This window comes from Phyllobates terribilis, unplaced genomic scaffold (genome assembly GCF_046119375.1).
Source record: "Phyllobates terribilis strain yellow unplaced genomic scaffold, ASM4611937v1 Scaffold_5__5_contigs__length_657084704, whole genome shotgun sequence".
NCBI lineage: Eukaryota > Metazoa > Chordata > Amphibia > Anura > Dendrobatidae > Phyllobates > Phyllobates terribilis.
In genome coordinates this window covers 315,671,374-315,685,187 of record NW_027362765.1, presented here as the reverse complement: position 1 = coordinate 315,685,187, position 13,814 = coordinate 315,671,374, and the positions used below count along the sequence as shown (strand labels likewise).

Here is a 13,814-nt window from a genome sequence, read left to right as displayed (position 1 = left end):
TCTGGGGTATGGTGCGTATAGTTGTCACTAAAAATCAAGATATTTTGAAAATATTTCTATTTTTTTTTTTCATAATTTGCATATTATTACCATGTTTATTGATCCTGTGATTTCCACAATTTAATGTTTTTTCTTGTTGGTGTTGCAATTTCAATGTTGAGTAGTATGTACATTACAGACCAAAAGTTTGGACACACCTTCCTCATTTAAAGATTTTTCTGTATTTTCATGACTATGAAAATTGTACATTCACACTGAAGGCATCAAAACTATGAATTAACACATGTGGAATTATATACTTAACAAAAAAGTGTGAAACAACTGAGAATATGTCTTATATTCTAGGTTCTTCAAAGTAGCCACCTTTTGCTTTGATGACTGCTTTTCGCACTCTTGGCATTCTCTTGATGAGCTTCAAGTGGTAGTCACCGGAAATGGTTTTCACTTCACAGGTGTGCCCTGTCAGGTTTAATAAGAGGGATTTCTTGCCTTATAAATGGGGTTGGGACCATCAGTTGTGTTGTGCAGAAGTCTTGTGGATACACAGCTGATAGTCCTACGGAATAGACTGTTAGAATTTGTATGATGGCAAGAAAAAAGCAGCTAAGTAAAGAAAAACGACTGGCCATCATTACTTTAAGAAATGAAGGTCAGTCAGTCCGAAAAATTGGGAAAACTTTCAAAGTGTCCCCAAGTGCAGTTGCAAAAACCATCAAGCGCTACAAAGAAACTGGCTCACATGAGGACCGCCCCAGGAAAGGAAGACCAAGAGTCACCTCTGCTTCTGAGGATAAGTTTATCCGAGTCACCAGCCTCAGAAATCACAGGTTAACAGTTGCTCAGATTAGAGACCAGGTCAATGCCACACAGAGTTCTAGCAGCAGACACATCTCTTCAACAACTGTTAAGAGGAGACTTTGTGCAGCAGGCCTTCATGGTAAAATAGCTGCTAGGAAACCACTGCTAAGGACAGGCAACAAGCAGAAGAGACTTGTTTGGGCTAAAGAACACAAGGAATGGACATTAGACCAGTGGAAATCTGTGCTTTGGTCTGATGAGTCCAAATTTGAGATCTTTGGTTCCAACCACCATGTCTTTGTGCAACGCAGAAAAGGTGAACGGATGGACTCTACATGCCTGGTTCCCACCGTGAAGCATGGAGGAGGAGGTGTGATGGTGTGGGGGTGCTTTGCTGGTGACACTGTTGGGGATTTATTCAAAACTGAAGGCATACTGAACCAGCATGGCTACCACAGCATCTTGCAGCGGCATGCTATTCCATCCGGTTTGCGTTTAGTTGGACCATCATTTATTTTCCAACAGGACAATGACCCCAAACACACCTCCAGGCTGTGTAAGGGCTATTTGACCAAGAGGGAGAGTGATGGGGTGCTATGCGAGATGACCTGGCCTCTACAGTCACCAGACCTGAAACCAATCAAGATGGTTTGGTGTGAGCTGGACCGCAGAGTGAATGCAAAAGGGCCAACAAGTGCTAAGCATCTCTGGGAACTCCTTCAAGATTGTTGGAAGACCATTTCCAGTGACTACCTCTTGAAGCTCATCAAGAGAATGCCAAGAGTGTGCAAAGCAGTCATCAAAGCAAAAGGTGGCTACTTTGTAGAACCTAGAATATAAGACATATTTTAAGTTGTTTCACACTTTTTTGTTAAGTATATAATTCCACATGTGTTAATTCATAGTTTTGATCCCTTCAGTGTGAATGTACAATTTTCATAGTCAAGAAAATACAGAAAAATCTTTAAATGAGAAGGTGTGTCCAAAATTTGGTCTGTACGGTATGTATATTGGCTACAGCACATGTGTGCCTGCGTATTCAATTAAAACTACAAATGTGCTGGACCTTTTTTTCATATTGTGCATTGGGAAGGGGGTGATCGCACCCTCAACTGTTCACCTTTATCCAACCAGCTTTCCCAGACAAGTTTTAGACAAAGCTCAGACTGGATCCTATCTTTAACTCAGTTCATTTGAGGCCTGTCTGAGCACATGGAGAGGGTAATCACTACATATAGGGACCATCTATATTAGGTCACCTTATCATGATTGGATGGATTTTACACTTTTTGATCAAAAAATTTAACCGGTAACTCATCTTTTTAATGTATCTAACAATAGTGGAATTTATGTATTCATTAATCACAGTGTGCTATAGCATCATGTATTTATATATAAACACACAATCAATTGATAGTAAGAAGGAATCTCTTTATTTCTTGGATATCCTCTAAGCACCAGCATACAGCACCAAGGAAGAAAAGGTATTAGGGCTGAGCATCATAGTCATTTCTAAAAGGTTCTTTAAAAATATTGAGAATAACCAACATTAAGCTCAATACAGGACCCCATTCTTGCCAGTTCCACCATCTAATATGGACATCGGTGACAACATTTCATATTCCGCTCTTTTGATCCTATACGGTCTTACACTGTAAAAAAGGATATTTGATGTATAAAGGTTCTCTTTATACATAGTCATCCAACGCCCTCTCATTCAGCTGCCTATAATAGGAAAGTAGGAATAATCTAAATTTTTCTCTTGGATCTATAAACATCTATATACATTCAAGACCATTCCGTAGACAATAAAGTGATATTAGTTGTTGAGAGTTTTCACAGTATATCAATGCACACAGGTTATAAAATCTAGTGGAAATGAACAGTGGACATGGTCATACTGTTGCCCACTATTTAGGTTTCATTGATTTATTTTTCGCATGTGTCTTTTGATGCCGGAGCATGTATTTTGAGGAGATAAAAGGTTTCCCACATTCTGGACACGAGTATGGCTTCTCTCCTGTGTGGGTCATCTTATGTTCAGTTAGGCTTGCGTGGTGTAAAAAACCCTTTCCACATTCAGGACAATTAAATGGCTTCTCACCAGCATGAGATTTCTGATGTCTCAAAAGATTATAGAGAAAACGATAAGGCTTATTACACTCGTCACACTTGAATAACTCTTCTGTGTGAATCACCACATGCGCTCGGAGTTGGAAACGTCGTTTAAAACATTTTCCACATTCTGGACACTCAAACGGTTTCTCCCCTGTGTGAATGCGGAGATGTTTCTCCAAATGCGACTGGTAGACAAAGCATTTTCCACACTCAGGACATAGCATTGTTTGTCCTGTATGAAATCTTTGATGGGAAACAAGGTGTGATTTATACCTAAACGTCTTGTCACACTCCGAGCAAGGGAAGGGTCTTTCACCAGTGTGAACTCTGTAATGCGCCTGAAGGTTTCCAATAGCACTAAAGCATTTGCCACATTCTGAGCATTGGTGAGGCTTCTCTCCTGTGTGGACTCTCATATGAGTCTTTTGTCTGTCCTTGGAAGGGAAAACTTTATCACATTCTGAACATGGGAAGATTATTGACAAGGTATGTATCCTGAGATGAACGTCAAGACTTTCCTTTACAGAAAAACTACAATCACACTCTGGGCAAGGAAATGGCCTCTTTTTTCTGCCCACACCCCTCCGGTCTAATAGACATTTTTTGCACAACGTATCCATCAGCCCGACATCACTTCTCTTAAACTCTTTTCCACATTTACTGCACAGTACTGGTGTCGGCTCTTTATGCTTCTTTTTTTGTTTTCCAATATTTGATTGTTTCTGAAAATATTTTGTGGACTTGACGGCATTGTGTGGTAGGGTGCCTGTCAGGACACAGGAGCTCTCCAAGGAATCTTTTCCATATTCGTGACATTCAAGTGGGCTTGCTTTATTGGAATCAAGGGAAGAAGGTTTATCTGTGGGTAAGAAACCTATAGTTATGAGTAAGTAAAAAAGATGCCAAATAACTGCATTATATAAAGTTAGAAATAGCACCAGCCTTTCCTAAACCTTAGCCATAATTCTTGTCAGCATTCCATAATGTACAGTATTCATGAGGTAAATGTTTTTCACCGTTTTTGCAGTTTATACCTATAATAGCATGTGATGCTACATTTTTGTAGGCAAGCAGTCTAAAAACAAATGCTTTCAAATGGCATCCAAAGTACTCATTTACTGTATATCTGCTCAGCCTTTTAAGACATCAAAACCCAGCAAAAGACACCATGTATTATGCTGATGCCAACAATATAATAGTATTCTGTATTGGTGAAAACCCATAAACACCTCGCAAGCTGGTGGGGAAGCTAAGCTCTTGCATTCTGAAAGGCAAGAGATTTGTGGACTTCCCGTCTAACCGCCAGGTACCACTGATCTGGAGACTCTTGCTACTTGATCTGCTCATCTCTAATTATTACTTCATACAGGACCTTAGAATATGTAGAAGATCAGTGGCATATGCATGCCGAAATCAAGACATTTTCAGACACTGCACCATCTTGTTATTGACTAGCCTGCACTTTCAGATAATGCAGGTGCTCTTCACCATTGCTTTGTAATCATACTCATTGGTATCTTCATTTCCAGAAAATAATCAGAACCTTGTTCACACATTATCAAGAAGGTTATTCACCATTGTCTCCAGTACTTGATGACCAAATCCATATTTATGAAAGGATCATGCATTAATGTATTACAGCGGTTGCTTACCATAAGACTGAAATATTTCAGTGTTCATCATGACGTCCTTGTACACATCCTTGTGTTCTTCTACATACTCCCATTCATCCATGGAGACATGTACAGCTATGTCTTCATATCTTATCAAAGCCTGACATAAACAATGACACAGTCAACATCCAGACACATTATCCCTTGTCAGTAGCATAGCTACCAATGGGGGAGGGGGGGGGGCAGAGGCTTCCATCGTCCCAGGTCCCACACTCAGAGGGGCACACCCGGCGCTACCGCCACTCTAAACTGTATCGGTGTGCGCAGTTTAACTCTGCAGTGGAGCATAGAGACATGGTCTACCTGCATTACTGCTCCACATCCTGTAGACTGCAGGTCGATTTAAGCCTGCGGTCCACAGAAAAGCAGGGAGACACATGGACGAGGCAGGGGCGAGGCGGCATGATGACGCCATCACACCGGGACTCTGCGTGCCCTGGCGCAATGAGATCACCGCGCTGGTCTGTCTATAACTTGTTCCTGTCTGCCGGCAGACTCCTCAGGATACATGGTTAGGCGAGTAATTTTTTTTTATTTTAATCGTGCTCATGGGGGGCTATCCACACAGTGTAGGGAGGCTACTGGGGGCCATCCATAGTGTGTGGGGTGACTACTGTAGTCAATCCATACAGTGTGGGGAGACTACTGGGGGCCATTCATACAGTGTGAGGTTGCGGTCATCCCAGGTCTAGCACTCAGAGGGGCCCACCTGGAGCTAAAGCCACTCTAAATTGTAGTCGCATGCGCAGACATTGTCTCCGTGCATTACTGCTCCACTTACTGTAGACCACAGGTCCATTTAAGCCTTGGCCACGCCTTGGTCCTGTCTGGCGGCGAACTCCTCAGGATCCATGGCTAGGTGAGTACAAGATGTTTTTTTCCTTTTATTTATTAGTCCTTGTGGGGTGAGTACTGGGGGGCCATCCATACAGTGTAGGGGGACATCCATACAGTGTGGAGGGACTACTGGGGGCCATCCATACAGTGTGGAGGGACTACTGGGGGCCATCCATACAGTGTGGAGGGACTACTACTGGGAGCCATCATACAGTGTGTGAAGACTACTATGAGCCATCATACAGTGTGGGAGGACTACTGCGAGCCATCTTATAATGTGGGGGGGACTACTGGGGACCATCATACAGTGTGGGAAGACTATTTGGGGCCATCATACAGTGTAGGGGACTATTGAGGGGCATCATGCTTTGGGGGGACTACTGGGGCCATCATGCAGTGTGGAGGGGCTACTGAGGACCATCATACTGGGGGCTATCACACAGTGGTCGGCTACTAAGGGCTGTCATACAGTGGGTGGGAGCTACTGGGGGATGTCAAACAGTGGGAGGAGGCTACTGTCGGTCCCATCATGCAATGTATAGGGAGCTGTGGGCTCAACATGCTGTGTATTTGGTAGCTGTGCAGGACATCATGCTGTGTAGAGGAAAACTATATGTGGGGGGACTCGGGACATTATTAAATGTTAAGTGGGCACTTAAGAAGCATAATTGTTATAGAGGAACTCAGGGTATTGTGACTGTCAGATGGCCACACTGGGGGGGGCATTATTACTTTCTAGGAGCAAAATGCGTGCACTGTTTTCTAGAGAATCTACACAGGGCATTAATATTTTCTAAGGTGCAATTTTACCAACTAAAGGGCACAAAGGAGGAATTTTACTTTGTAAGAGGAACAGTGGTGGGCATTATTAACCCCTTCACCCCCGGGGCATTTTCCTTTTTTGCGCTTTCGTTTTTTGCTCCCCTTTTTCCCAGAGCCATAACTTTTTTATATTTAGGTCAATATGGCCATGTGAGGGCTTATTTTTTGCAAGACAAGTTCTACTTCTGAACAACACCATTGGTTTTACCATACCGTGTACTGGAAGGCTAAGTGTGCACGGTCAGGATTTGAAGCAGAATTTTCCTGAGCGTTTCTGTATCTCCTTGGCAGGAAAAACGCTGTGGAAATTCCGTGTGTTTTTGACGCGTTACATCAATGAATGCTTTTTGGAGCTAAATAAAGTTATTTGGTGGGACATTGCTTAAACCCTTGGATTACCTTCAGAACTGGGGTGAGTATATTGGTTAATTTAAATGATTAAATAATGTGTCTGTTGTATTTCAAATAAAGTGTCTACTCGGTGTCTGTGTTTTTATTATTCTCTTTACTTTACTTTAATTAGCTTTGGTTATGAAAAGGTCCGATTGACACCTTGTCATCACCAAACAAAAGAACTAGGTGTCAGCTAATCCCATACACCCAATCTTCATTAGCATTTCTAGTCACAATTTATGCAGCAGCTGTGAACTGCTATATTTAACCTAGGAAGGTGCCATTTGCAAACATGTTCCCTGGCCATTATTAAGAGCTCACAGCTGTTTCGTTAGCCCCTACGTCCCCCCGAACAGCACTCAGCAGCGCTTTGCACACAGGGTATTTTTGCTGCGTCCAAAATGCGGTGTTCTAATGCCACACTTTTGTTGTCAGTACATGTGAATCCACCGCATATAATGACAGTTCAATGGGTCAAAATCTGCAGCAGATACTAGGGTGTCCGCTACAGAAATTGACATGCTGCGGGTGAGTTTGGGTACGTGGCCACGGTCAGGAGCCGGTGCGTGTTTATACAGCGTCAAACCTGCAGCGTCCAGATGTTACAGCATAGTGAATGGGATCTCTAGAAATCCCAGGCTGCGAATCACCCGTCGATACTGACATGCGGCGCGTCTTTCAGGACCGCAGCATGTCAAATTCTCTTGCGGCATCGCTAGTCTGCGCAACAGAAATTTGTCCGCTAGAAAGTATAGAATGTGCTCCCCGCAGTATACTGCCAGCTACCGGGAGGAGAGCATTGCCGGGACTGGAGGACCAGGAGGACACCGGGGGGACGCCGGAGAGGTGAGTATAGAGTTTTTTTTTTTTTTTTACTTTATTTTTCATTTTTTTTTACCCCGAGCACGTCGGCTTGGCTGGGAAGACTACTGCTCCCCCCAGCCGCGCCGCTCTCGCTGTTATCAGCGGGAGCAGTGGTCATATGAGAGGAGTAGTAGTCATCCTCTCCCGACCTGGGTACCACCCGCACCGCGTTTCCGCCGCAAATTCACGGCCATTGGCTTTAATTTAAACGCATCAAATCCGCAGGTAGTTTATGCGGTTCAGTTATAGTCAATGGGCGCGAATTTGCGGCGAAAACGCCCGCACAATGATCATGCTGCTGTTTTTACCGAAATGGTAATCCTGAGTGGAAATTTCCGCATGGATTACCATTGCTATAGCTGGAACCTATTAACAAGCGTTTTTGCAGCGGAAAAAATGCAGTGAAAACACATCAAAAACGCTTTGTGTGCACATAGCTGAAAACAGGAAAAAAAATTGCAAGTTAAGTGAAATTGCAAAAAAAGTGCAATTCCACAGTTTTTTTTTTTTTTCACCTTATTCACTAAATGCTAAAACGGTCCTGTCATTATGATTCTCCAGGTCATTATGAGTTTGTAGACGGGCTCTTTTTTATTTGAGTGGTAAAAAAAAATCCAAAGTTTGTTAAAAGAAAAAAAAAAGTCACCATTTTCCGTGACCCTTAGCGTCTCCATTTTTCGAAATCTGGGGCTGGCTGAGGGCTTATTTTTTGCGCACCGAGCTGAAGTTTTTATTGATACCATTTTGGGGTCGATGTTTTGATCGCCCGTTATTGCATTTTATGGCAATGTTGCGGCGACCCAAAAAACAGAATTCTGACGTTTTGATTTTTTTCTCATTATGCTGTTTACCAAACGGATTGATTTTTTCATATATGGATTGAGCGATTCTGAATGCGGCGATACCAAATATGTGTATATTTGATTTTTTTATTGTTGATTTAAACTTTTATATTTTTTTAATATTTTTAAAAACATTTTTTTTACATGCTTCAATAGTCTCCATGGGAGACTAGAAGCTGCGATCATCTGATCGCCTGTGTGTAGCAGAAATGCTCACTTGCTATGAGCGCTGACTGCTGGGTGGCATCCTGGCAATGACAACCACAGGGCTCTCAGGCAGGCCCCGAGTTGTCATGCCAACCGATCGGCGACCCACGGTCCTATGACATGGGAGAGACAAAGGGAGATGTCACATGTCGTCAAGGGGTTAAGTGGGGCACTAAGAGGATCAGTAATAGGGACACATACGGCAGCAGTTCAGCATTGAGGTGACAGCAGGACAAGGAGTTTGTGCAGGTTGGGAATAGATGGGGACTGTGATGAAAATGCAAGAAGTGAAATGTGTCTTTGTTGTGATCTCTGCAGTCGAGTCCATGCTGGAGTAGTCATGATATCAGGTGGGAAAGAACGTCACCTGTAAGTCATCATCAATAACTGTACTGTGATCTCTTATGTCTTCTGCAGCATTGGTATCTACCACTATGCGTCACTATATGATGGTACTGTCAGTGTTAATCTTTGTAATCTGCTGAGTTTCCCTATACCTATGATTAGGAGGAGCCACTGAAGTTGTACACACGGTTACCTGGTTAAGGGCCCACACAGATGAACCCCTAACTTCACCTCTGTCCCTAGTGTTACTATATAACGTCCCAGTATCCCCAGCAGCGCTCACCTCTCCAGTCAGCACCTGTATGATCTTGTTGGCGAGAACTAAGATTTCTCCATCCTTCTTTTTCTCATGTATCATTGATGGAGATGATTCAGTGATCAATCCTGACACGTGGTCTGTACCACTGGGTGTGGTGACATTGCCATGACTCCAAATAACTAAATATTTCTGTACAATGTAATAATATACAGAATTTTATTTCTATGCAAAATTAACTACTATTGATTCACAATAATTTATCACATAAAAAAAATGGAATTAATAAACTTTCTTGCATCCATTTTAGAACATATATAGGTGTCTGTGGTGTTTGCTTGCACTGGTGGTACAACAATTGACAAATGTAAGAAAATCATGGAATAAGATATACATTACCCCCATAATGACTTCTATTGCACTGCCTTGTTATGGAGGCACTTCAGTGAAGACTGCAGCTCTGTGTGCAGTAAATCCTGATGCCTCGGCTGTCCATAACAGTCTTAGGCATCAGCGATTGATCGGAGACCAAGAAAGCTGTTCTCTGATCACTGAACCTTGTAGAAGTCAAATCTCATAATATTGCACTGTGTCTATTGCAGGAGAAAACCCTTTTCTCATTTCCTCTATGTAAAAATTAGAAATCGATAGGTATGAAAAATGATCACCACCCATTCAGGTCTTCAGTAACACTTGTTGGACTTGTATCTATGTACCATCAGAAAGCCACTATTATTTTTGTATGACAACCTATGTACGGTATTTCCGTCGGTGTGATAACTGATTATCCATAGTCTTTCATGTTGTGAAACCAAAACGTAACATTTCTTTTTAGCTGCTGGTAAATAGCAAAGAAAACAACACACAAATACAATAGAATAATAAAGATCAGTAAATTATTTTTACCCCAAAGCAATACCAATAAAATCTGCAACCGGTTTTGCAAAACAACGAGCAACATTGACAGAAAAATAAAAGTTATGGTTCTCGGGATAAAAAAAAAATCTATACTTATTTAATATCACAATATTCCTGCTAATCTGCGGAATAAAGTTAACTTGTTATTTTTACTGCACCATATACAGCAGAACGAACAAAAAAATAGAGTAATTGCTTTTTTTTCCCTTCTCTACCTCAAGGAAAGAGTTAAAGTGAACCTCTTAGGTAAAAATAATTAACCTGCAGATACAGGGTTAATCTGCAGGTCAATAGTGTACCAGATCAGAATACAGTAATTACCGTATTTTTCGGACTATAAGACGCACCGGACCATAAGACGTACCTAGGTTGTAGAGGAGGAAAATAGAAAAAAAATGTAAGCAAAAAATGTGGCCAAGATGCACTTTTAAGGGGGAGGGGGTCTTCTGCTGACACTGGTATATGGGTAATGTCCCCAAATTCTGTTAATATCCCCTATCCTGGTATATATGGCCCCCTGTTATACGTGGCCCTCATCCCCATCCTGATATGCATGGCACCCCAATCCACCATCCTGGTATGCATGGCCCCCCTCATCCCTCTTCCTGGTATGTATGACACCCCTCTCACACCCATCCTGGTATGTATGGCACCTTCATCCCTCTTCCTAGTATGTATGGCACCTTCAGCCTTCTTCCTGGTATGTATGGCACTCTTCATCCCTGTATGTATGGCCTCCCTCATCCTGGTATGTATGGCACCCTTCATCCCTGTATGTATGGCCCCCCTCATCCTGGTATGTATGGCACCCTTCATCCCTGTATGTATGGCCCCCCTCATCCCTCTTCCTGGTATGTATGGCCTCCCTCATCCTGGTATGCTTGGCACACCATGATCCCTGTCAAGCTGCACAGAAAAAAATAAACAATTATACTCACCTCTAGCGCTGTGTCCCGCTCTGTGCCGGAATAGTCACTGCTCCCCACGCCGGGACTGCGCACACGCGGGGAGCAGTGACCATTCATTCTTCCTAATGGTGCGCACACTGTAGCCACAGCACGGCTTCTGCTGCGTTCGGCGGTCAGTGTACCCGCTATTAAAGTCCATGAATATTCACCACACCCATGGGACTATTCCGGCACAGAGCGGGGACACAGCGCTGGAAGAGAGAGGAGGTGAGTATACTTGTTTATTTTTTTCTGTGCAGCGTGACTGGGATCAGGGGGGGCCAGGCATACCAGGATGAGGGGGGCCATACATGCAGGGATGAAGGGTGCCATACATACCAGGAAGAGGGATGCGGGGGGCCATACATACAGGGATGAAGGTTGCCATACATACTAGAAGCCGCGCTGCTGGCACAGTGTGCCGGCTATTAAGGAAAGTGAATATTTATTTTCTTTAGTAGCGGGCACAGTGTAGGCTTCAGCAGGCGGTTGCTGCCTCCTGTGCCCCGCTACTTCGCCGCTGTCCCTTCCTCCACATGCCCCACCACCCACAGCCACAGTATTTTTATGTATATCGGACTATAAGACACACCCCTCCACTTTCTACGGTAACCAAAGCCAGCATGGGTTTGTAGCAAAAAAGTCATGCAAGACTAAACTAATTTCCTCCTTTAAAAAAACAAAAACCTACAAAATACTGGAAGCAAATGGCCAGATAATATAAAATATTCACCTTTATTCAAAACAGCACATTGGAAAAAGGACCATCTTGAAAAAAATTCCAAAAAACACACGGTCATATCAGATTTAACACTAGAGGGGGCCCAAGCGCCATAGTAATTGCAGTACATAGTGAAATCCTAACTTTAATAATAAAGGTCACGGTAAATAATGTCAAACTCTGCATATTGAAATTAACATATTGCTCCACGGGTGAATAATAAAATAAGTATAAAAAATAAATAAAGTACTAAGGTATAAATATATATACAATTATCATAATAGTATAACATATGCACTTTATGTTATACTATTATGATAATTTGTGCACTATGCATAATATGATTGCCTTGGAAACTTTACCTTGAGTTTCCTTTAATTATTTATTACTTTTGCACTAAGCACTTTGTATATATATTTATGCCTTAGTACTTAATTTATTTTTTATACTTATTTTATTATTCATCTGTGGAGCAATATGTTAATTTGAATATGCAGAGTTTCTGACATTATTTACAGTGACCTTTATTATTAAAGTTAGGATTTCACTATGTACTACAATTACTATGGAGCTTGGGCTCCCTCTGGTGTTTAATCTGATATGACCGTGTGTTTTTTGGAATTTTTTTTCAAGCTAGTTCTCTTTTTTTATGTGCTATTAATGTGCTGTTTTGAATAAAGGTGAATATTTTATGTTATCTGACCATTTGCTTCTGGTATTTTGTAGGTTTTTGTTGATTTAGGGAAGTGCCGTTTATTATTTATACCTAGTTGATAGGTTGTTCTAATTTCCTCCTTTGATGGAATCACTGACTGGGTGGATCAGGGAAATGTGGTAGATATGGTATATCTCAACTTCAGCAAAGCATCTGATAAAGTATCTCATACTATCCTTATTTAAAAAGTGACCAAGTATGGGATTGAGAAGGCTACGGTTAGGTGGATTCATAACAGGCTCAGTGATCGTACTCAAAGAGTGGTAATAACTGGTTGCACATCCAATTGGAAGAGTGCTTCAAGTGGGGTACCACAAGGCTCTGCCCCGGCCTTAAGGTTGTTCAACATTTTAATAAATGATCTAGATGAGGGAACAGAAGATAAACTAATCAAATTTGCAGACGATGTAAAGCTAGGAGGGATAGCTAACAGTAGAGCAGACAGAGAAAGGATTCCGAAGGATCTAGATAAGCTTGAACAATGGGCAGCAACTAGAATGGTATTTAAAAGTGAGAAATGCAAGATTCTAAATCTGGGCAAGAAAAACGTAAATTACATCTACAGAATGGGAGTAACAGAAATATGCAACAGCACCTGTGTGAAAAAGACTTGGGTATACTAATAGATCACAGACTGCACCTGAGTCAACAGTGTGATGCAGCAGTAAAAAAGGCAAACAGTTCTGGGATGTATTACGAGAAGCATAGAGTCTAGATCACATGCAGTAATTATCCCCCTCTACTCCTTGGTCAGACCTCATCTGGAATACTGTGTACAGTTCTGGGCACCACAATTTAAAAAACAAATGGAAAAACTGGAGCAAGTTCAGAGAAGAGCTACCAGGGTGTTGAGCGGACTGCAAACTGTGTCCTACGAGGAACAGTTAAAAGATCTGGGAAAGTTTAGCTTGAAAAAAGAAGGCATATGGAGTAGCGGCTGTAACCATGTCCCAGCACTGACTGACAGTTGGCTCAACACTAACGCAATACAGAGTCAGCTCTCAGTCAGTGCTGGGGCATGGTTACAGCCGCTACTCCATATGCACAGAACAGTGAATGAAACCACACAGACGCTAACCTTATGACTGAAAGCCTGAGGCTGCTGGGGGGAATAAAGTTCATTTCCTCACGGCAGTCGCAGCAGCTCTCAGTCAGTATATTACCCTGCAGTTTAACCCAATATCTGCAGGTAAATCGCTTTTTTAAGATGATAGGTTTTCAGAAGAATCACTAATAAGTTATATGTACTCCCAAAATGCTGCCAAGCAAAATATTTCTCATCCTGAAATGTGATGAAAAATTATTTAGTACTTAAGTGTCAAAACATGTGTTTCTGAGCTCAGTGGCTATCTAGAGCA

At 42.1% G+C, this 13,814-nt stretch overlaps 1 protein-coding gene across 8 annotated transcripts in view; it reads right to left on the bottom strand.

Moving 5' to 3' along the window:
- LOC141273085 (uncharacterized) overlaps positions 1 to 13,814 on the bottom strand; it is a 266,215-nt gene that overhangs the window by 111,828 nt on the left and 140,573 nt on the right. For 3 of the 8 annotated variants that reach the window (XM_073684452.1, XM_073684454.1, XM_073684455.1), the window contains 3 exons: positions 9,183 to 9,347; positions 4,569 to 4,689; positions 2,168 to 3,775 (listed from right to left, as the gene is read on the bottom strand). The exons of 1 other annotated variant lie outside the window; for it this stretch is intronic. In XM_073684452.1, the coding sequence (XP_073540553.1) occupies positions 2,709 to 3,775; positions 4,569 to 4,689; positions 9,183 to 9,347 (1,353 nt within the window). In that variant the 3' untranslated portion in view covers positions 2,168 to 2,708. Of the gene's footprint in view, positions 1 to 2,148; positions 3,776 to 4,568; positions 4,690 to 9,182; positions 9,348 to 13,814 lie in introns of those variants that run through there. 4 more of the 8 variants (XM_073684458.1, XM_073684456.1, XM_073684453.1 and 1 more) reach the window with 4 other exon arrangements.